General features: G+C 40.3%; 1 protein-coding gene across 3 annotated transcripts in view; it reads left to right on the forward strand.

Annotated features, from left to right (window-relative positions):
- Positions 1–23,908, forward strand: part of eif4ba (eukaryotic translation initiation factor 4Ba) — a 42,119-nt gene that overhangs the window by 15,108 nt on the left and 3,103 nt on the right. For 2 of the 3 annotated variants that reach the window (XM_078201090.1, XM_078201092.1), the window contains exons 3-14: positions 3,272–3,477; positions 3,687–3,803; positions 5,889–5,943; positions 6,560–6,694; positions 9,000–9,098; positions 11,140–11,325; positions 11,867–12,110; positions 14,323–14,417; positions 17,264–17,513; positions 20,140–20,204; positions 20,936–21,059; positions 21,430–21,499. In XM_078201090.1, coding sequence (XP_078057216.1) covers positions 3,272–3,477; positions 3,687–3,803; positions 5,889–5,943; positions 6,560–6,694; positions 9,000–9,098; positions 11,140–11,325; positions 11,867–12,110; positions 14,323–14,417; positions 17,264–17,513; positions 20,140–20,204; positions 20,936–21,059; positions 21,430–21,499 — 1,646 coding nt within the window. The remainder of the gene's footprint in view (positions 1–3,271; positions 3,478–3,686; positions 3,804–5,888; positions 5,944–6,559; positions 6,695–8,999; positions 9,099–11,139; positions 11,326–11,866; positions 12,111–14,322; positions 14,418–17,263; positions 17,514–20,139; positions 20,205–20,935; positions 21,060–21,429; positions 21,500–23,908) is intronic. The other variant, XM_078201091.1, reaches the window with a different exon arrangement.

Raw genomic sequence — 23,908 nt, forward strand, 5'->3', positions numbered from 1 at the left:
AAAGGAGTATCTCGGGATTTCATATTGTTGACACAGTTGCTCAAAAGATAACATGGAGGCACCACTAAACATGTCGCCTCACCTAATGATTCCCCAAACCTTCCAAATATCAAAACCATGGTCTGCAAGACCTGTTGGGAAATCTGGGTTACCCTGAATGGGAGAGAGAGTAGAAGTCAAATTAATCTTCCTTCCAATAGACCATTCTCCATCTCTCGGAATGTTAATGATTATTGGATTCTCTCATTTGTCAGACACAGTCTTGAAATCCTTAAACAACAGAGCTTGTAAGGAGTACTCAGACCGGCCAGTTTCAATATCACGCCAAATGGAGGTGAAGTCCCTTCTTAGCCACTCTCGTATTAATTGAAGATAAGAGGCTAATTGATACATCTTACTATTCAGCACCCCTCAATGCCCCCCTTTGAACTAGGAAGCTGCAATTTGGTCAGTTTTAAGCAAAATCTCTTTTTGTTCCATATAAAGTAATTAAACACCCCATTGATTTCGTTGAGGACCTTGGCAGAAAGCAAAATTTGTAGCATCACTAAAGGATACAGCCATCTAGGCAGCGCATTCATCTTGTTTATGTCAGTAACGAGGACCAATAACGTAGGTCCCACTTAATAGACACGAGTGAGGGGGGAGGGTTTGCCTTCTATAACTTAGAATGAGGGGGCAATGGAGATACCCTGAGGGGGGACCATCTAAGTCTTCCCAAGGGCACCATAATAGCAGGAACAGAGACGCGCGTCTTAATAGCAACACATCATCCACATATAAGATGATATTGTGTTGCTTTCCACCAGTGGACACTCCAAATACCGAAGGATTATGTCTAATTGCCTCTGCTAGGAGCTCAATAACTATTGCAAACAATTAACGGGCAACCCTGCCTGGTTCCTCGCTGAAGACTTAAAATGATCAGATCTATAAACGTTAGAAAGAATTACCCCCTGTGGATTTTTATAAAGCACTTGTATAACCTCCTAACATTGTTACATGAATTCTGGCCTATTATGAACCCAGTCTGATCGCCCTGGATAATCAAGGGGAGGACTTTGTCTCAACCCAACATCAGTATTTTGGATAACAATTTCAAACTTCAGCAAAGCTCTTGTGCCTCTGTTGTATCGGCACTGAAAAATCATAAAGGAAAGAAACCTTTGCTCTATCATGGAGCAAGGCCTCATTACGTCTAGCTGCCTTCAATACTCTTGGTGATCCTTGAAGTTATGAAAATGCATAATTATGGGCTGGGGTCATTGATTGTCCCTAGGCCTGGGAGACAGGAAACTATGTGCCCTCTCTAACTTAATGCGCCCAATGTTCATTTCTAAATTAAAGAATTTGCAAGCTTACCCTCGATTCCTGGCAAACTGATGATCCAGACATTTTTCCTCCGGCCTCGGTTCTCCAGATCATCAAGGAATTCTGACATACCATGTCGCTCTTTTCCAAGGATTGTAAGCAGGCCTCAGCTGAGGAAGCTGCATTTTCGACAGTAACAATTCTCTCCTCCGCTTCATCAAGCCTTTTGCCAGTATTCTGCAATCCTATAGTATAAGCATTGATACTTTGCGCTAATAGACAGAGTTTCTCATCAATGACCTTAATAATATTAGCAGTCCGTTGTGATGCCTTCGAGAGTGCCGGATTGAGAGCCTGTTTGCTCACTAAGTCGCCATGTTGAGGAGTCGGCTCCACCCCAGTTACTTCTGACTGCTCTCTTTTGACGATTTTCTTCATATTTCTCGCCATTTTGTCACCAACATTTAACCAGAAATCTCCTAGGGATATCATATGGAGTTTTCACTCCAGGATTAGGTAGGTACAAGCTGTGCAAACTCGGTGGATGAAAGGATGATGGGCTAATAGCGCCAGAGCTCATGGAAACACAGCTATTCCTATGCTTGCATCACGTGATCCCCTTCAGTTCAATTTCTGGTCCATGGTTAACCCCATGGATGTTGATGGGTGATCTAGCAACCGTAATGCCACTGAACGCCAATGGCCGATTGTTAGATGGTGGTCATCACCCAGCGCTTGTGTGGCGCAAATGTTATTTGCTGCATCAGAAAGGTGGACTGAATGTACGTGCTATAAGGTCACGATTTAGGCTCAACAACAGATGGTTTATTGAAACAAAATGGGTAAATGACCATTATGTAGTATGAAATGATAAATCTCACACCACTATTCTTCGTGTTGCATCAAATAATGCCACTTGCTCTCTGAGCAAATGCTTGAACACAAACTCACTTTTTATACTGTGAAACATGTGGCTTTGAACTGGTTTAGCTTCCCTGTTGGTTGGCATGATGCAGAACTTTTCTAAACCAAAACAGAAAATTCTGCAAACATTCCGGTCTGACACGAGTTGTAGAAAGAGAAACCGTGAACGCTTTCAGGTTGATAGCTATTGTCAGAACTGGGAAAAGTTAGCAGTGTAATAGGCTTTAAGCAAGCGAGAAGGTGGGGGAAGAAACAAAAAAGATCTGTTGAATGCTGGAAAACAAGTGATTTAAATGAAGAACGGGTACATGGTGCAAGCCAATGGAAAAGTAAAGAAACAGGCGATGTCTTGAGGATCTGTGAATGCCAGAATCACGAACAGCTGCTGCCCAAGAGCAAAAATAAGGAAAATTGAGAGAAACAAGGGGGTGGTTGGAAAACGAGCAATAAAGAAAAAGGAAGCAAAATGGGGGTAGAGGTTGCAACCTAAAATTGAACTACAAAAGGCTGTAACGTGCTCAGTCGAAAGATGAGATGCTGTTCCCTGAGCAAAGCTTTTCGAAATGACCTGTGCGGACTGCCGAGGAAACTTACCATTTGCATCAAGTCGGACTTTATCATTCAAGATCCTTTTAAAGCTATATTGAAACGAGGCTACCTCCGCCGTGTCAATATTAGTTTGTAGTTAATCTTTAACAGTAGCTGATGGTGCCAATCATGCAGTATGAAAACTGCAGCCATTTAACTGCATGTTTTTAGGGGAAACAAAATGGCACGTCTGAAGATATGCACCTGACAAGATTACCACACCCGGTCTTTCTAACCTCCGAGCTTGTGGCTTTGCCTTTGACAGCGAGTTAAAAATTCAACATCGTCAAAATTCCATTTTTGTCATCATTGAGTCCAGCAGATAACCCCCGCACCACTTGCTTTGGTCCTATGCTTGCTTTGAGCATCTTATTTCTTTGATATAAGTTCAGGCCACTGGAGGTTTAATTGATTTCATTGACCAATGTTTTGATTGTCTTTCTGATAGTTTCCACTGCCTGGCCTGGTATGGAAGAGGATAGTCATAAGCCTGCCATTAACCGGGCTTTGCTGCCAACAGCACCTCGTGCTGCTCGGGCACCAGATGTTGATATGAACCGAATTCCAAAGCAGCCACCCTACACCGCTTTTCTGGGCAATTTGCCTTATGATGTGTCTGAGGATTCCATCAGAAAGTTCTTCCATGGAATGAATGTAAGTAAATGAGACCAGTATACAGTTTATGCTGTTAGAATTAATCCCAGCAAGAGCCAATTCCAGCGAGGATCCCATACCTTTAGGGGGAAGGGAGGGAGCAATAAACTTCACATATTTTTCTGTTGCATGAAGTTCAATCCAAGGTGAACTGCAACTTGTGTAATATGCCAGATGTATAATTTGTTGTTTCTTTTGGCCTCCCAAAGATCAGTGCAGTGCGTTTGCCAAGAGAGTCCACCAACCAGGACAGATTGAAGGGATTCGGTTATGCTGAGTTTGATGATGTGGAATCACTGATGAATGCTTTGAGTCTCAATGAAGAGGTAGAGTAAATGTTTTCAGCCTTTTTGCATACGAATTTCTCTTGGATGAAATATTGTATTATAAAAATCAGTCTTTTCACTAAACCTCGGATGTTTTAGTCTTCAGAAGTTACCACCCAGTGTCTTGATGTACTGACTATTTTTGTATCGAAGCTTTCAGAATTGCACGATGCTCTCGGTTACCAAGTGTCTTTTTCCAGCTTGTCATGGAAAATGCCTTGATGTCATTTGTAAACTGACATCTTTGCTTCTATTACAAGCTCCAGTCATTGTTTACTGTCATATATAAACTGGAAAGCTGGTTCGCTCATTTGCCTAGATGGCTAACGTGGTTCAAAATAATGCCAACAGCACAGGTTTGATTCCTGTTCTGACTGAGATAGACTCTGAACCTGCCTTTTCGCCCTGCCCCTGAGTGTGGAAGGCATTGACAGGCCATCACTGACGACTTCCAAGAAAGATGGTTCAGGATGAAGCATCATCAGACCATGAGCCAAGAAGCCTGCTTTTGAACAGAGCACAGATACCATACCATAAACTGAGTGGTACAACCGCCCCTCCCCCACCATATCAGTCCGTTCCATTCACAATTGCCCTTTGTTTTCTCAGATTTTAGGACATTTTCATTCTACATTGAGCTTTTCTTGTGGTCCATGCCTTGCTATTTTGTGAGCTAAGTTCTCATGTGGCATGGTATTAAGAATTTTGCTGAAATCCGAATACATCATAGAATCCCTACAGTGCAGAAAGGGGGCCATTTGGCCCATCCAACCTGCACCGACAACAATCCCACCCAGGCCCTATTCCCCGTAATCCCACATATTTATCCTGCTAATCCCCCTGACACTAAGGGGCAATTTAGCATGGCCAATCCACCTAACCTGCACCTCTTTGGGATGAGAGGGGAAACCCATGTAGACATAGGGAGAACGTGCAAACTCCACACAGACGGTCACCCAAGACCAAAATCAAACCCGGGATCCTTGGTGCTGTGAGGCAACAGTGCCAACTGCCGTGCCACCCAGAATTCACAGAATGCCAACTTTTGACAAAGAAATCCATGTTGACTCCCTCTTATACCATTTTTATATTGGCTTTTCAGGACACCTAGGGCACCCACAAAAGTTGTTAGACTGACTGAGCTGGAGTTTCTTGGATTATCATCTATGCTTTTAAAAATTGATAATCCTTGTCATCATTTCCAGTTCTTATGATTACCTAAAGATAATGGCATGGAAAGACTGCTTTTGCTGGTTATCTTACTGCATGAAGTTCAGCTAGGTCTCGTGGCTTGTTTTACTGTAGCCAGTCAGTTCCTGTAGATGACCCCCCTCCTGTATAGCTTTCTCTGCCTCAGAACTTGTCCCATTATTGTAGGACTTTGAAATCTTCCCTAGTCATGTCTCACTGTCCAGCTCCAATCCGAATAATCTTGAGATGACTTGCATTCATATCTTGGGCCTCAGTTTGGAGTCTTAATTTCTCAAACTCTCCCATGACCTACATTCTTATGTGAAAGTGTTCTTCCATTTTCAGAAGCTTATCTCTTTATGTCCCTTGCTCTGGCATGCCCCACAACTCCCAGTTTTCTATTTATTGTTAAGTTTTTTTATGTCCTTGGCTGCATGATGCTCTTGAATACAATTTTCAATATCTCAGTCCTTATTCTCTCGCATTGAGGCCTGTGAACAAGTCCAGAACTCCAGGATTTTCCTGTACAGATTCCTCCTGTCTCCACTTTATTACATTCTCCATTTCCCCCACCCAATTTCATTCTTTGTTAGCTGCTAGCTTCTGTGTTGCTCTAGCCTGAATTAATTAGAACTAATTCTCATTAATTAGGGTCTTTTCCTCCCCATTTTTAGGCATGAGAGCTTGTTTTGAGTTACTCTGTGTAATCTCTTGAGTCGTGGTTGAATGTGGTTTGCACAAAATGACTGAATGATTTCTCAAGTTTTGCAAGACCATGTTTGTGATGGGCAATTTCCAGTCCATATGTTTTGCAATCAATAATCCTATATGTATGCCTTTAGCACCATGTTACAGCCTTTCTATTTCTTATGATCGTTTCATTCTTGCACCTAGATGTTGCAGAACCGAAGAATCAGGGTGGATATTGCTGATCAAGCTCAGGAAAAAGGTGTGGTTTATATATTATTATAATAGTGACTGATATTGAAATGTTTTGTATGTTCCATGAGAGAGTGTGCCAGAACCTGCATTAAGATTACAAGTACCCACAGGAGTTTATTTGAATAACTTGCATTTAGATTTATGAGCAGCAGAAATGATGATGAGATATATAGTGCCATTTATTTGCTAACTGTGATGTACTCTCCTTTATGACACTTTTTTCTGTTGAGATTTTGAAAGTAAATATATTTTAATTGCCCAGAAAAACTCTTCCAGACTGCTTTCTGATGTCACTTTTGCTTTTATGATGTGACTTGTATTTTTACCAGTATTTCTTCAGAGCAGGTCACAAGATGGAAACTTCATGTTATGGTGTTTATCTTGAAGGGACCATTCTATGAAAGTTTTGAACATCCTTGAATCAAATACTCTATCGATAACTAACTGTAATTGTGTACTTGCTCCTTTGGACTTGGCCAGTGAACAAAGGACTGACCTAGAAATGTTTGTACTTCATGGCTCACTGGACCGCTGAATGTAGAGTGTAAATAAAAGTACAATTCTGAGAATTTTTGATTGGCTTGACTTTAACAAAATGGTTTCCATCTCCACTTTGAATTCAGAAAGAGAATCGGGCAGGGGAGGAGATCGGGACAGAATTCGTGACGCAGAGATGGAGTCTGATTGGAGAGCTAGGCCAACGACTAACAGCAACGATGATTATCCATTAAGAAGGATGGAAGATTCATTTGGGGACAGTGAGTTCATTAGATTTTTACAGGCTGAGGTAATAGGTTAGCATGTTGCCCTTTTTCCCCTGTCCTGCTGGGCATTAGATTGTAGAAAAGTCGTCTCCTCACCCTGCTGCCGGGGTCTTGTGTGAAATTCCAGCTAAGCATCAGCCCCTGCACACGAGTCAATATCATCTGACCATTTCATGCTAAAGCCATATTGATGGCTGGCATGGAGAAGTACAATTATGTAAAAAAAACCACTCTAGGTTAGAACTGGGGCATGGGAGTGTGACCTGCGAGCATTTAATAGTGACATCAGGTGCCAGGGTAGAATAAGTGTTCCATTTGCAGCCTCTGACATCACTCACCTTGATTAGTACCATTTTATTTCCACACCAGCAAAATATACAAATATTTTTGCAGAAAAGGTGAGATTACAATGGGAAAAAACACCTGTAGTTGGAAGGATAAAGGTAACGTGTAAAACAAAATAACAGTTGAGCCAGTACAAAGCAACCAAACCTTCTGGCTCTGAAACCCCTTTTTCCCCATTGTGTGAACAGTGTTTAGCTGGAGTGTTCTTTAGAACCTGATGGTTATCTAATTTCTATTCGCCACCTGTATACATCCTTTCAAGTCACAGGCTTTCTGTACCACATTCTCAGCTGAATGTTGAATATTATGAAGTAACAAGATGACTGATATTAATTCAGGCTTTTGGTTCTGTTATTTATAATCTGCTTGAGGTTTGCTTTGCTAACTCACTAATGCATTGAATTTTTTCATCATCTGCCATCTTTAAATGTTAAGTCAAGACAGTGTGTGTTGCAGAAATTCGATTGAAGCACCTCTAGTGTTTTGTATCAAGTGCCATTTCAGATGAGCAGTTGGCAACATTTTTTAATGATGCCAGTTGAGTGGAGTAGCCATGGCATTAGAAAGAGGAATAGGTTTTGAGCCAAAGATGCATTGAACTACAGAATGAAGTTCCCCTGCATTGGTACAGTGCTGCCATTTTCTATAGCAAGAGATGTATACAAGGTAATCAAAATGTCCTAACAGTGCAGGATTTGCAAACTTGCAGCAAATTTCAACTTTTGTCATGTGATGGCTTGGTGTGGTAGTGCCCAGTTTCATCCTGCATTCCTCAGACAGTGACTTTGAGTTATTTTAGAAAATGCTAACAGTATATGCTTTGCAAAACCTGAAAGATTAAAACAAAATGTCAAGATTACATGCTGGTTCTCTGAAAGCAGTTTATTATACCTGTGAAAAGGGCTTTGTACTCGAAGGTCCAAAAGTCCCACAGATTTGATGCTTCCACTGAGTCTGAATCAGCAGAAGATAGTTACAGGTACATTCAGTCTGAGGAATGCAAGACGTACAATGCCAACATACCCTTTCCTTTACAGTGGAATAGAGCTTAGTGAGATCTTGGCTTATTGATTATCTTGTCTTCCTTTCTTGTTCCATCACCCCACAGCTTTTCCTTCCTGAGTGCTGAACTACTCAATCTTAGACAACAGTTAATGGCCCTTCTGCCCTCATATTTACTGTTTTATCTCTAACTTCTTGCCTTCACCGAGCTGGCTGAACACTCAGTACTTGTATAATTCTGCTTTTTGTTTCACTTGTTGTTTGCAGCTGTCCAGTTGAGTTTTAGGTCCGCTCCCAGCATTGAGACCTGGCGAAAGTCAAGAATAACAACCTCGAGCACTGAAATCATGGCACTTTTATCTTTCTTCAATCTCTTCATAGCTGTTAGCATTAGTTACACTATCCAGCATCACCTTTACTCTTGTTCAGCTCCATGGAAATGCCTCTGCACAGTTCTTTTAACTGCTCAAACACAGTTAGCATATCTCTATCAGTAGCTTTATTTTGATGTCCATGAGATTGGCCTGTGCATTCTTTCTCTCATCCATTCCCCCTCCCCCCTCCATGCGCACGGACACACTCGATTTGTAAAGCTTGTTTTCTAAGAAATTAAAATGATTGCAATATGCTGCAATTAGGACTTATCTACTTACTATTGGCAATATTTGCCAATATTCAATGCATAACTGCTCCTTATTAGTCAATTTCAGGATAGATGTATGATGTGCTATGACTACTAATCACCTAATTCACTACTGCGTGTGCAACACCAAGCATGGCTTACACATGCATGTCATGTAGAAGCTCCAGTTGAGACATTATATATCACTTATTAGATTTTTCATACAAGATCATTCATCTCCATTGATTCTGTTTTCACATTTTAAAGGTGAGCATTCTTATGTATACAGTTTCTTGAAATGCTTAACATTTCCGACTCCTGAATTTGCAGGAACCAGGGACCGTTATGAGTCCCGTGACCGAGATGGTCTTCGTCGGGATGGAGATAGATACAGGGATGATGGCTTCAGGGATCGTGGGTATGACAGAGGTGAGTTTACTCTTGCCACAGCTACAGGATGAACAATGAAACACTTGCTCTCCCAGTACGTTGCTGTGCACCCAAAATATTGAAGAAACAATCACCTTAGTTGTTGGCTGAGTAAATGCACTCAATCGAAATTAAGACTATGCCCATCCACTTTGGCAGCATATTAATATCACTGAAAGCACTGGTCATGTCTTTTCATTTAAAAAAAACTACTCTGCTTTCTTAAAGCTTAACAATATCCTCTTTAAGTGGAAATTTTTATAAGCATCCCAGGTAAACAAGCATTTTACAGTAAATCATTTGAAAGGAACTCTGATATGTTTTTGTTGGTTATTATATAAATGCTCCAATTTGGGTATTGCTGTGTGTGCCTAGCTCCATCATGCACACTGGAAGGGGCAGTCTAACTTGCAGTGCCTTCTGAATTGACTGCATAATTTATGAAGATTTTAAGGGTAAATATACTCAGAGACTTAATTTTTTTGATATAAACAGTCTGTGTAAATTTTCCATAAACAATGTTCATCAAATGGTATTGTACTATTGCTTTAAGAACATGGATTTCCGATTTCTGAACCAGATAGCACAGTGCTAGTACATAATCATTTCCTCGTGCAGCCAAGTGTATTATAGTACGGTCTGGGACTGGAGCAAAGCAAACCACACAACATATGTTTTTGAACACTTGGAGGAAAGAAGGGATTGCATGTGCAATCACATTGAGTTTGTTTTTCAAACAGCAGTCAAATTTGAGCCAGAAATTGGCTGCAGTGCTCAAGACTGAAGGTCACTGCACACTAAGTGCAGTTTGCCGTATGTTTTACTTTTCAAAACTTTTAAAATAAGACATCACATAGGTACAGACTAGAACCAGATTTAAATATCCAAATTTGAACTGTGGGAGGCTCTTTTTTCCCTGTTTGACTTTAATTTTATTCACAAGAACAATTCACTGTAGCTACAGGATATCACCTGAGGATATGTCGGCAAGGATCTGCCTCTGTTAGTTGGATCTGAAGTGATTTTCAGACGTCTTGAAGCACTCCAACATATTGCAAGAACTTGAAAAGAAAAGTTGCTTTTAATTAGTTTTGGGGACTCACATTTTTATTCTACTCTGTTGGCACTGTGACCATGCCCCCTTCCTTAAAGACTCAAGATCATTGCCATGTATTACCCCCCTCTCATTTTTAGCTCATTTTCAGTTATGTTTTTATATGTTTTTCTTTGTGCTGACTCTTCAGATTCTAGCAGAAAGTTTGATTTAGTTAGAGCACTTGGATGCACCTTCTGGGTCCCCTCAGTTACTGACCATTCCAAAATTATTTCTAAGCAATATAGCTTTAATGGAGGTCTTTGTTCAGGCCCGGTAAGTAGTGTATGTGATAGCCTAAGTCAAGAGAAATGTGCTCTTGCATCCTGCCAACCTAAAGTGGTTGGATGTGAGGGTTAGTTTTCTGTCAATCTATGCTGTGTAAAATTGAGAGATTTAACAAAAGTTCGTTCTGTTTTTTTTTTAAAGAAAACACCAGAGCCAATAGAGTTTTTTGCTACTGCTGAGCAAATTCTGACTAATTTCACCCTATTGCTAACTTGCTGCAGTGGGATAATGCTGTTGTTCTAATAGTACAACTGTTATAGGTATGTTTTGGTTGGTAAAGTGGACCATTAGTATGTTCTCAGAGCTGGTGCCCTTCACTGCAAGACTGAGCAATGGCATAAAAATAGGTGGTTATATTTTGTGTTCCTTGGGACCATGGCCTTTTAATAAATTATATGCAACAGTTTTGAAATATTGGGTGTTGTTCCATAAGTGAAGCAGATTGCGTAAATCATTATCAAAGTTTACCAGCAAATGAGGCATTCTGAAGAAGTGTTCTACTGAGATTAATAAAATATGCAAAAAGTGTTGCAGTTTCCACTGAGGACTGAGTGAATTAGGTGCATTATGCAGGTGAGTTACGTGGAAATAAATTTCTACAAGTGCTGACCTGTTCACCAGCGATTGTGAAATGTCTCAGCAGAGTGAATTGTTTTCTAGGCTCCCGGCGTGTATTTGGCAGTGGCTTCAGAAGAGATAATTATGATGACAAGCGGAGTGACGATTTCCGAGGTGGTGGTGATCGTTACAGTGACCGCTACAATGATGGATTTGACCGCTTTGATAGAAGAGATGAAAGGAGAAGTGACTTTGGCTCAAGAGATGAAACGAGGCATGAAGATAGAGGTAGATGATTTCTTACTAAAGGAAATGTTTTCATCCAAAACAAAACTTTGAAATGTCCTTGGAATAGCTCGCATTGCTTTTTGAGTCTTTTCCCAGTAATGATAAACTGCTGTTAACACTAAATTTTGAACTTACCTGCATGTGTCATTTTACAGGTAGGTGTTTTGTGCACTAATGTCATCAGCCCATTAACTTATCACATTCACTTCTGCCATGTTGAATGCTGACGCCTCGATTTTTGGTGCAGAATGGCTTCCAAACATTGTGCACAAAGTTATCATTCAGCAACTTGGAGTTACTGAACTTCATCCTGTGATTCCTGTCCCAACTGTATTGTCTTTTATCACATGCTAAAAGCCACACCATACTGACACTTTTCACTGCAACTCTGCTGATGCTGCATGCATTAGCAGTTTGATGTTGCTCGGCAAATCAGCTGAAAAACATCTCTCCTCACAATACTGCTTTGTCTCCTAATTGCGTGAGTGAATTTGAAATTGTGCAGTGTTAACCACTTTGTCTTATGAAATTGTATCAATAGGTTCTATGCAGAGACCTAAACTGAACCTCAAACCTCGCAGCATTCCAAAAGAGGAGGTTGTCCGAGCACCGCCTGCACAGTCATCTGGAAGATCTGCATCCATATTTGGGGCTGCCAAGCCAGTAGATACAACAGCTAAAGAACGAGAGGTTGAGGAGCGATTGAAAAAAGAGCAAGAAAAGTATCAGCGGCAAATAGAGGATCAAGAAAGGGGGATTAAAGGGGTTAAGCAGCCAAGGGAAAGGTGAGCCAGTCCAAGTGGGCCCAAGCTCTTTTCAGGGTGAATTAAACTGGTCAAAAATTGAATGTGCGTGTATTTTACTCAAATTGCCAAGACCCAGGAAGAGCTAGTGGTATGTGGTTATTGCACGGAAATGCATTTTAGCGAAGTACAATTTTATTCCCTCTGCTGAAATCGTTGCTCACCATGCAAACTTCTGTGGAAGTTCAACATTTAAGTATATAGTCAGAAGCACTTTATGCCACTTGAAGACATTATTGTTTTACCTAAAGTGTTTATATCTCAAATTTTTGCAGCATTTGTAGTTCATTCAGACACAGCCTACAGTTTTACAAACTCTTGATAACTATGCTTGCACGTATTCTTGAGGTTATTTGGCTATTTAATGCCAGAAGTTGAACTGACACTAATTTGCTTAAAGTCTTCAAAAAGTTTAAATTGCAATACCTCCACCATTGATCGCAGCTTGTACCATCTGTAGTGCCATACCAGGCAACCTAATCATCTGATCCATGATTTGAATTTTAATACTTTAAAAAATATATCTGTATGCAACACTTATCTTAACATTTTATAATTCAAGTTTTGCAGAAATGAAAGCTTTTTAGTATTAAAGATCTTTAATTTTATGCAGATAAATAGATGTGGCAATTGAAAAATCCAACAAATGTGAATATTAAGACTAAAAGCATTACACGAATACTGTGCAGAGGCAGTGGCATTTCCTCCGGCTGCCCCAGTTTCATTTCACAGTCCAAAGGTGTAGGTTAGATAGATTAGCCATGGTAAATGCGCAGGGTTACGGAGATGGGGCAGAAGGGAGGGCTTCGGTGGGATGGTCTTCGGAGAGACGATGCAGACTCAATGGGCTGAATGGCATCTTTCTGCATTAGGAATTCTATGGTTCTATGTTTTAAGATTAGATTGACAGAGTTTTCAAGTGGATTACCACAGTACAGAAGCTGTGCAGGGCACGTGGAAGTATGTTTAGGTAATATATAGTTGAGTTGGCAATATGCTGGGGTGATACGAATAAGGTGTTTCACAACGTGTTGCGTCTGGCCAAAAGTCGTCATGATGATTCAGTTGTCCATAACGATTATTTCACTTGACCAATCTCTGTAGCCTCAATTAGCACGGTGCCATAACTAGTAAAATATGTTGCTTTTATATGTCTATAGTCTCAGCCCCCTATTGATGGACTATAAATGATTGATCACCTAAGTCTGCAGATACACCCGACTTTCCTGTCTGCATCCAAAACTGTCTAACTTAGCCTTGATCCAGCCTCCACTGCTCTCTGGAAGAGCATTTCTCCTCCTCTTCTGTCTTAAATGGGAAACCTCTTATTTTTGAGTTGTGCTGTGTAGTTCTAGGTATTCCCCATGAAACATCCTCCCAGCATCAACCCTGTCAAGCCCCTTTAGGATCTGATGCGTTTCAATAAGGTCACTTCTCATTCTTCTAAACTCCAATGAGTACAGGCCAAACCTGCTCAACCCTTTCCTCAAAAGATGAACCCAAATCAGTTGAGTGAACCTTCTCTGAACTGCATCCAGTGCAAGAATATCCTTTCTTAAATAAGGAGTCTGAAACTGTATGTAGTACTGTAGTGCAGTCTCACCAAAGCAATGTACAGTTGTTGCAAGACTGCTCTACTTTTTATATTCGATTCCCCCTTGCAATTAGGCCAACATTCCATTTGCCTTAATTACTTGATAATTCCTTTTGAATCACAATAAGTTTTGAGAGCATAAGCAGCAAGTGAGAACCCTATTTCATCACAGATTAACTTGGTTGTAAATTACTCTTCTGTTCCACTGGATGCTTGTAAATTCTTCCTTGTGGTGGACAGAACATTTTGTAATGTTTTTGTCACTCCTATTGTTTAAATACTTTTGCATCTACATGTAATTGGTGATATGGCCTAAGACTAAGAAAGTAGTGTTTGTAAAAGATTGCAATTCTTCCATCAGCAAAAAATTGTGACATTTTGACCCATAAGTTAATTTTAAAGCAGTGTGGAAGAAATGCCCAGTTTACTTTTCTTACATTCTTCTGTACACATGTTTCCAAAGAGCAGTGTCTAAGTTGACACCCCGAATCATTTGGAAACATTTCTATTGACTTTCGAGTGATAACTAATTTTTCTGTTAATCAACATGTAAATCCTGGTTGTTGGTGCCATTTAATGATATATCTTGGTTCAATGTAGGCATCCAAGCTGGCGCAGTGAGGATCAGCTGGAGCGCCCAAGGACTGCTAGTGATTCTTCACAGCCGTCTGATACCACTGCTTCTGCAGGGCGAGGTAAGATTTTGTACTGGGTATTTAAACGGTGGTCTGGTTGACAATTGGGCGAGTACTTTTGAGTTTTCTGCTTTTAAGCTGTTGAAGAAGATTGGTAGTTCTAAAGCTAATAAATTCATGCATTTTTAAAATTTGCTGCTTCAGGGAATTAAAAATTTGCCCATTGCAGTGTAAAACTTGAATAATGACTATAAAGAAATCTTCTGTTTAATGTGTATTTGTCAAACTTGACATTATTACAAGTAATTTTGTCAATTATTCAATGTGCATGAGTCACAGTTTCACCTAGTTGACAAACCTATTACCGAGTATAGAATCAACCATGAACAAGTAGCAAGCAGCATGAACGGTGCAAAAACTACTGATTTAAGAAGAGTTTTTACCTATAAAACAGGAAAGACAGGTGGAAAGCAGTGAGGTAACAAAATTATTTTCTTAAATGCCTTTAGCCAGCAGCAGAATACTGTAATAAAAATCTTTCTGAAACACATGAAAATTTATACAATGCATGGAAGTACTTTAAACTGATCCAAACAATTGTGCATGTGCTGCTGAAAATCCATAAGATATACTTTCCTCCCTGGGGCCTACCTTTTGGGAGCCTGGAGCTTGAAGTTCCCAAAAGGTAGGCCCCAGAGTAAGTAGGCTTCCCTAGCTTTTTTTGTGTTCAACTTATAGGTCAATGTATCCTTTATCTGTAAATCCAAAACCCACATTTTTTGAACCTCATCAACCTTTAGCACGGAAAGTCTAGTTTGCACGGTTTACCTTGTGATTTTTGTGGTGAGCGTGTCAAAAATAAATTGATTACAGATACCTGATTTATTATTCGTGGTACATTTTACTTTTCTAGCCATTTTGTTTACTTTAGACTATAGCCAGCCTAGGCTATTGTTATGCAAGTGGATCTGGGCCAAGATGGGATATCAGAAGCCCGAAATTATCTGAAATCCAAAACGCAATCAGCCCCAAGGGTTTTGGATAAAGGATACTCAACCCTGTATTTTTCTTTCTTTTGCATATTCAAGCACAGGACCAGCCAAGGCTTAATCTCTGGAAGATGATTGTAGTGTAATAAAATGGACATATTTAAAATACCCCCCTTGTGCAAAACAAATTGCCATGACTTGTCCTGGAATCTAGCTCACTCCTGAGACATATGCTTATGTTGATTATTACTGGGCTTTGTGCACTTTGAAAGCATCCCAGTCATGAGGGGATACTCACCAACTGTTCCCCACATCGGCAGCAGGTAGAAATGCAGAAGCACTGCTGCTTCTGGCACTTCATCAACAGTCTTCACTGTTCCTGGCCTTTCCTTTGTGGTGCCTCAGTTTGTGATTGCTCTCCCAGCTATTGTTGCTGTTATTCAGTCCCAGAGGAGGAGGTTCAGCTGCTTAGGTGCTTACCAGGCAGATCCCCACCCATGAGCTTGAACTCCCAACTATTCCCTGGTGGTTGTCACCCTTTAGATTACAGATCCTAATGACCACACGTGGCTCCCACTGACAGCCCTACCCCCAGCTGCAGAAAAACAGCAACAAGGTTCTTAGATTTGCAGACATTTCTGGATGTGAGTGCAGTTGGTTAGTAATGTACCTAACTCGCGTTTGTCAGACCTGACATTGACCTCATGATAACCTCTTCACACTCCCCAGTTTGGGAATCTCTGCCCTAGTTTGTATAATATGTAACCAACAGAATAAAGTTTGAGTATATTGTGTAGTTGGGGAAATTTCTGTTTTATCAAACATATAATAAATAATATGTTGCAGTTAACAATATAACAAACTTGTGTTCCAGTCACTTAAACAAGGTAGCTGATTTGGGATCTGGTGTAATCGGAAGCAGAGAAGCGGCACATTTTTAAGTGGTTTTAATGAATAGCAACTTTGCCACAATATCAGACTTGACAAAGTCATGAAGGATGAACAGATCTAATGTTAAAATTGTCAATATAACTTAAACCGATTATGAACTGCTTATTTTAAAAAGTTGAATGTTTTGCAACTCTTGATTCTTGTTGTCTGAACAGTCGGAATTGTCCACTTCACCATAACATTAACTAGTAAAAAACAAAACTGGCCATTACAATGATTAACATGATCTGCACAGGACAATTGCTACACTTTAGCTAATGTTAATATTGTGTTCTCTGAAGCTGAAACTGATCCTCTGCTGTTTCTTCGTACATGCTTCCTAACTGTTTTGGGACTTCAAAGATAGAAGAATGCAATTGCAAAGCCACATAGGTAAAGCTTTGGCTTTTGTGACAGTTTTATAAAGGAAATTCCTCTCAAACACGTCACGACTGTCATGTTTTACTTTGTTCGAGATGTAAATGTGACAATTTTATTGATGTGTAAAGACCATACCTGGAAGGTTCCTTCAATAGGACACTACAGCTTAGAATTGCTTGTCTGTGATGTTGGCAGAAAATGGTAGAACCATGCCTCCAATATTTGTTGCAGCGTGTGATGAGAAGGCCATACTTAAATGGCCAAGAGGAAATCAAGGATGTTGAGAAAGGGAGATAGTCTCATTCCTCTTGAAATAAATATTTGCCTATTCCATATTCCGAGGTTACAATGCAATAAATTTGCATTCTGCAGAACATAGTCTCTGCCTCTATACATGATTTGCTGCTTGTCTTTTTTTTCTCTCTGCCACCATCATGCTATTTCAGTCAAACAGAAAATAATATACTGCAAAGCATATTGATTGCTTGTGGAGAAATATTAACTTAAGAGTAAAATGAACATTCATTTTTGGAACTCTAAGGTTAGTGTCAAGTTATTAAATTGTTTTAATTTTTTTTGATCTGAGTGTTTTTCTATCTAATCAAGCTACAGTTAGGAGAGAGAGTGAGAAGTCATTGGACAATGATATGTTCAGCAAGGAGGAGGAACCACAGTCACCAGTGTCCAAAACAACTAAACCAGACCAACTTCCACTAAAGATTGTACCTGCCCCACCACCTAAAGAAAATGCCTGGACAAAGAGAACAGTTGGAGGTTCCAATAGTAACCAGAGCGCTGAAGCAGAAGTCCCAGCACCCCTCTCACCTGCTAGCGCACTACCAAGTAAACCACTCGGGTAAGGGTTGCAATTTACAGAACAAATCTTGAACCATTCTAGTAAAAGTGGGAACTTTTGTAATATTGGAATGAACGCGCACCAGTGAGAGCATGCTTATGAGCATGGCACCAATTAGTGTGCGTGTGTCAAGATTTGGACATGACAAATACCCACTTGGGAGAGGTACAAGAGCTGCTCACAATGCTTGAAATTGCATCACTGTGTAAGTCTGCCTCCAGGAGAGAAAAATAGTTAATTTCTTTTGTTTTGAGTTTCTTTGACAATGAAAATTGAGCTGCAGCAGTGCATTATTTGAGATGAAGACTCCAGTATGTACCTTTTTGTGAAAGGAAGGGGTCAGAAGGAGGAGGGAAGCTAATTTTCTTTTTCTCTTTCTGGAACTTAACAATAGTTGTACTAGCCTAAAATGTTACCCCAAACTTTTGGGCTATTTGAATAAATATGGCACTAGTGTAGGCATCAATTTTTGTATTCTACCACTGTACATTTTCCTCATTTCTGTAATATCCATTGTAGAGCCAAATACAAATTACAGTGCAGAAAGAGGCCATGCAGTCTATTGTCTGTGCAAGCTTAAAAAATAAATAGCCACTCATTTTAATCACATTTTCCGGAACCTGGTCCATAACTTTGCAGGTTACAGCACTTCAAATGTAGATCCAGGAACTCTTTAAATGAGTTGAGTTTTTCAGCCTCATCCACCAACTTAGGCAGTGAATTCCAGATGCCCACCACCCTCTGGGTTGAAAGGTTTTTCCTCATGTCCCATCTAATCCTTCCATCAATCATCTTAAATCTGTGTCCCCTGGTAATTGACCTTTCAAATGACTCTTTCCTGTCTAGACTCCTAGTAGTTTCATACACCTCAATTAGGTCACCCCTTAGCTGCCTCTGTTCTAAGCTAAAGCACCCTCGCCTATCCAATATTTCCTCATAGCTGCAATTTTCAAGCCCTGGCAACATTCTTGTAAATCTTCTCTGTGCTCTCTCCAGAACCCAAAGAGTAACAAGGAGGATTGATGACAGTCTCTCCTGTAATGTGGTGACCAGAACTGTGCACAAAACTCCAGCTGTGGTCTAACCAGCATTTTATAGAGTTCCATCATTACATCGCTACTATTGTATTCAATACCTCGTCTAATAAAGGAAAGCATTCAATGTGCTTTCTTGACCACCCTGTCCACCTGTCTGGCCTATGGACATGCACGCTAAAGTCTCTCACTTACTCAGCCCCTCTCAATACCTTCCTGTTTATGGAGTATTCCCTTGCTTTGTTTGCCCCCCTCAAATGCAATTCCTCACATTTTTCTGGATTGAATTTCGTTTGCCACTTCTCTGCCTATTCAACCAAACCATTGATATTCTGGAGTCGACAGCTATCCTCTTCACTATCAACTCACGGCCAATTTTTGTGTCATCTGCAAATTTCCTAATGCTACCACATTTAAGTCTAAATCATTAATATATACAGCAAACAGCAAGGGCTCTGACACTGAGTACTGTGGAACACCACTGGAAACTGTTCTCCATTCGTAAAACCATCTATCGGCTTTGTAACTGAACTGCCACCTCCCCCTGTATCCCACGGGATCTCACGTTTCTGACCAGTCTGCCATGTGGAACCTTGTCACGTGCCTTCGTGAAATCCATATGGACAATATCCACTGCACTACCCTCATCAATCCTCCTTGTTACTGCCTCAAAAAATTCTATTAAGTTGCTAAGATACAATCTTCCCCTAACAAAACCATGCTGATTATCCCTAATCAATTCATGCCATTCTAAGTGACAGTTTATCCTGTGTCTCAGAATTGTTTCCAATAATTTGCCCACAGCTGAACTCAGACTGACTGGCCTATGATTTTGTGGCCTATCCCTTGCCCCTTTTAAAATAATAGTACAACATTCACAGAACACCCATTCTGGTACGACACATGTATCTAGTAAGGATTGGAAAATGATCCTCAGAGCATCCTTTATTTTCTCCCTGGCTTCCTTCACCAGCCTGGGATACAATCCATCTGGCCCTGGTGATTTATCCATCTTCAAGAATGCCAGTCCCCCTCGTACTTCCTCTATGCTTATTTTGTCTTGATATTTCACATTCCGCCTCTTTAATTACAATGTCTGCATCATCCCTCTCACTTAAGACAGAGACAAAGTACTCATTGAAAACCCTGCCCACATCTCCTGCATCAACCCACAAGTTTCCATGTACGTCTTTGATAGGCCCTACCTTTTCCTTAGTTAATTCTTTTGCTCTTAATGTGTTGGGAAAACATCTTATGGTTTTCTTTGGGTTTTACAGACCAATATTTTTACGTATCCTCACTTTGATTTCCTAATTTCCAATTTCTAGGCCTTCGACAGTATCAAGTCTTCTGTGACTGTCTTAAGCTTTCCTTAATTTAAATAATAAAAGCAAATTACTGCGGATGCTGGAATCTGAAACCCAAAGAAAAAATGCTGGAAAATCTCAGCAGGTCTGACAGCATCTGTAAGGAGAGAAAAGAGCTGACTTTTTAAGTCCGGATGACCTTTTGTCAATTTAAGAGTGTCTTTAATTTTGTTTTTGCAAATAACAGTGAATTTAAAATGTACTGAGTTGTCTTTTCACTTGCAGTTCACCAAGTGGTAAAGCTGGCCTAGTTTCACCTACACATACGAATATGAAGACACCACTTAAGGGTATGGCAAGAACTGGTATAAAATTGACCTAAAATTTAAATTCCTAGGCATCTGTCTTTAATCATCTGCCTCCAAGCATTACCTTTCGATTCTGAAACTATTAATATAATGAACAATCGATTCTTCTAAGCAACTGGTTGGTTCATATGATGTTGGGTTGTCGCGTTTCTCTATTGTATAATTAATCACATTGCTTTTAAAGTACACTCCCCAAATTTCACAGCTGCAATGAAATTTATTTTGGATGGTTTTACCTTTTGGCAAAATCTAATTTAACATTTGATGAAAGAGGGGAGATCACCACTTGTTGTTCTGCTGTCCTTCGAGACAAATAATCTGAACCTGAGGTGGACTCCCAAGAAAATCGGTCAATACTTTTGTGATAATGAAAGCCTCCTTTATATTACATTGACATGCTCTTGTTAAAAGGTCTGTCTGTCATCCAGGTTTACAGAAATCCTGAGTAGTATGGCGTTCTCATCAGAGCACCCATTTAAATCCCACAAACACTTTGAAAAGATCATTTTTGAATAATCACCATTAGTGGCACTTGCTGACAATTTTTCAATATCCGTCAGTTACAATGGGGTCAGGAGCTCCAGAAGAGAATCTTGCACTAATGCATCTGTTAAAACCAACCACATCTACTTTTCACTTAGGAACAAGCAATCTGACCTGAACTTCGATGCACGTCATAAATATTTAATAGGCATTTTCATGTATAATTTTAGATGATAAAGCAGAATCTGAAATAAAAGACAAAACTTCACCCAAAGAACGTGGTGGTGCAAACAGTGGTATGAGCCGGGGACAGAATGATGGCATAAGCAAGGATCGAAGGAAGGAACCGGACAGGTCTGTCTTTTACAACTGTCATCTTTCCTGATTTCTCCTTTCTCAAGGATAGTTCTAGCTCAGACTCATTTGTGCCTGATCATGCTGTCCAACAATTGTAGAGATGAGATTAATTTGTAACATTTTAGATTTAATATTGAAACATTTGTATTATATCTTTGTTTTACTGTACAGCATAATGTCATGGGAAATGTTACTGCTTACATGTGTTCCCTGCTATCATCGATCTTAAACTCCAGATTATAACTGCATGCTGTGCACCAGCAAACATCAGTTCATATTTTCCACATAAGATGCAGTCTTTCACAGTGCCTGGCATGTTTTTCCAATATATGATCATTAAATAAAAATTATGGCTTTTCATGCACAGGAAAGATAAAAAGGGCCGTGATTCAAAACCTGTACCTGAGCCAAAGAAATATGAAGAATCACCCACTCCTGTAAGTCGTAGAAATGGTGTTTTAATTACAAAAAACTAGCCTGTCTGCAATGTAAAAATAAGCTGCCTTTGAATTAACAAAAGTTAAGGATATTTTCAATTGCTAATAACCAGTAGCATGATTCATGTCCAATTTTCAAAAAGCTAGATAAATAAGTATGGATATAGATGGTCAAATAGAATGTTTACATCAACTTTCGGCTACCAACTAGAAGCTCACAGGATTGAGGTGCAGTAGTTTGCAAACATTCAAGGCTTAACCATATTAACCCAGTAAGTGGGCAGATGTGCAGATTGATTTCCTTATGTTCCATAGTGACTATATCAGCTCACCAAATCCATGCCAGCTTTGCAACCAAAATATTGGTAGAAGTAATAAATGAGGTGAAGATTGATGGGTAGGCTATTTATTATTTATTAGTCACAAGTAGACTTACATTAACACTGCAATGAAGTTACTGTGAAAATCCCCTAGTCACCACACTCCAGCACCTGTTCAGGTACACTGAGGAGAATTTAGCATGGCCAATCCACCTAACCAACGTGTCTTTCGGACTGTGGGAGGAAACCGGAGCACCCAGAGGAAACCCACGCAGACACGGGGAGAACATGCAGACTCCACACACACTGACCCAAGCGGGAATCGAACCCGGGTCCCTGGCACTGTGAGGCAGTAGTGCTAACCACTGTGCCACCATGCCACCCATCCTGGAAATGCTGACAATGTTAAGAGTGGATAAGCCATCTGATCCAGATGGCTTGATCCCAGGTTGGAGATAGTGGAAGAACTGGCCATAATGTTCCCTCAGTATGGGGGAAGTGCTGGATGATTGGATAGTTACAAATGTGAAACCCTTAGTCAAGGGTGCAAGGACATTCCTAGTGACCAGCTGGTCAGTTTTAGTAGATAAGATTTTAGAGCTAGTAATCAGGGAAAAAATGGGCACTTGGAGAGGTTTTGGGTGAGATGTGAGAAAGAATCTTTTATACAGTGAGTGATAATGACTTGGAACTTGCTGCCTATGAGGGTGGTGGAAGCAGTGATGATTGGTGATTTCAAAAGGGAATTGGATAGACACTTAAGGGAAAGAAACCTGCATGACGGTACAACATCCAGTCCATTTTGGCTCTGCAGAGCAATCCAGTCAGAGGGTGTTCTGCATCACTACAATTTTTTTAAGGGAAGTTGCGTAGGGACAGACTTAGTCATTCCACTCATTCCTGGGCACTTCCTGGAGAGCTCTCCATCAAGTTCCAATTGCTGTTATTTGTGAGGTTGTCACATGGGGCAATCATCAGATGTTCACTACATGTCCACTACTAGAACTAGAGGGCACAGCCTCAAAATAACGGGGGGTCAGTTTAGGACAGAGTTGAGGAGGAACTTCTTCTCTCAGAGGGTGGTGAATCTCTGGAATTCTCTGCCCACTGAAGTGGTGGAGGCTACCTCGTTGAATATGTTTAAATCACGGATAGATGGATTCCTGATCGGTAAGGGAATTAGGGGTTATAGAGATCAGGTGGGTAAGTGGAACTGATCCACTTCAGATCAGCCATGATCTTATTGAATGGCGGGGCAGGCTCGAGGGGCTAGATGGCCTACTCCTGCTCCTTTTTCTTATGTTATGTTTCTATTTGACTGCTCCATCAGATGCTATCTGTTCAGTTGGTCCTGGCAACTATTAAAACTACTACACAGGAAATCCCTCTTTGAAAATTGCACTACTTTAAGCTATTCCTATGCCATGTAAAAATATTGAAATCAAGATGGTGGATCACTTGCTATCTTCCAGGTTTTATTATGACATACACCCTTTACACACCCTGTACTCTGATCCATCCATCCTCCCAGGCCCTGCAGAAGTTTGGGGGTGAGCTGTTTGCTCCTGGGTTTAGCTTCCAAGTCAAAATGAACTGGTGTCATGGTACAGATCCTGGTGCTTTATTGGACTGCATACAAAATAGTTTTTTTTTAAATTGGTAATTGTTTAGAGTACAAATTTCGATTAGGCAGTTAAAAAAAGCATTGGAGTTGCAAATTTTGTGCCAGAGTTGTAGAAAACCCTTCAAATGTATAAAATTATTCACAGGTGTTGTGAGGGACAGAATTGAAATTCATGTGGGCAAATTGAGGTCACAAAATACTTGCGTTATTGAAGAATGAAGGCGCACATGAGATGACATGGAAACGGTTGATCAAAATCAGTAACTTCAAACCAGTATTGACTTGTCTAAATGTCTGGAGCAGACTTTCTTTTGCCTGGTGACACTTGACTGCAAATCCATTTATGGACACCTGGGTGAGGATATAATGGTAATGTGCCCCCACAACAGAATAGTGACAATGTTCTGTCCAGGCTCATGTGGAGCAAATTCTGTTGGGTAAACCAAAATGCTGCAGGTGCTTGAG

Source organism: Mustelus asterias, chromosome X, assembly GCF_964213995.1.
Source record: "Mustelus asterias chromosome X, sMusAst1.hap1.1, whole genome shotgun sequence".
NCBI lineage: Eukaryota > Metazoa > Chordata > Chondrichthyes > Carcharhiniformes > Triakidae > Mustelus > Mustelus asterias.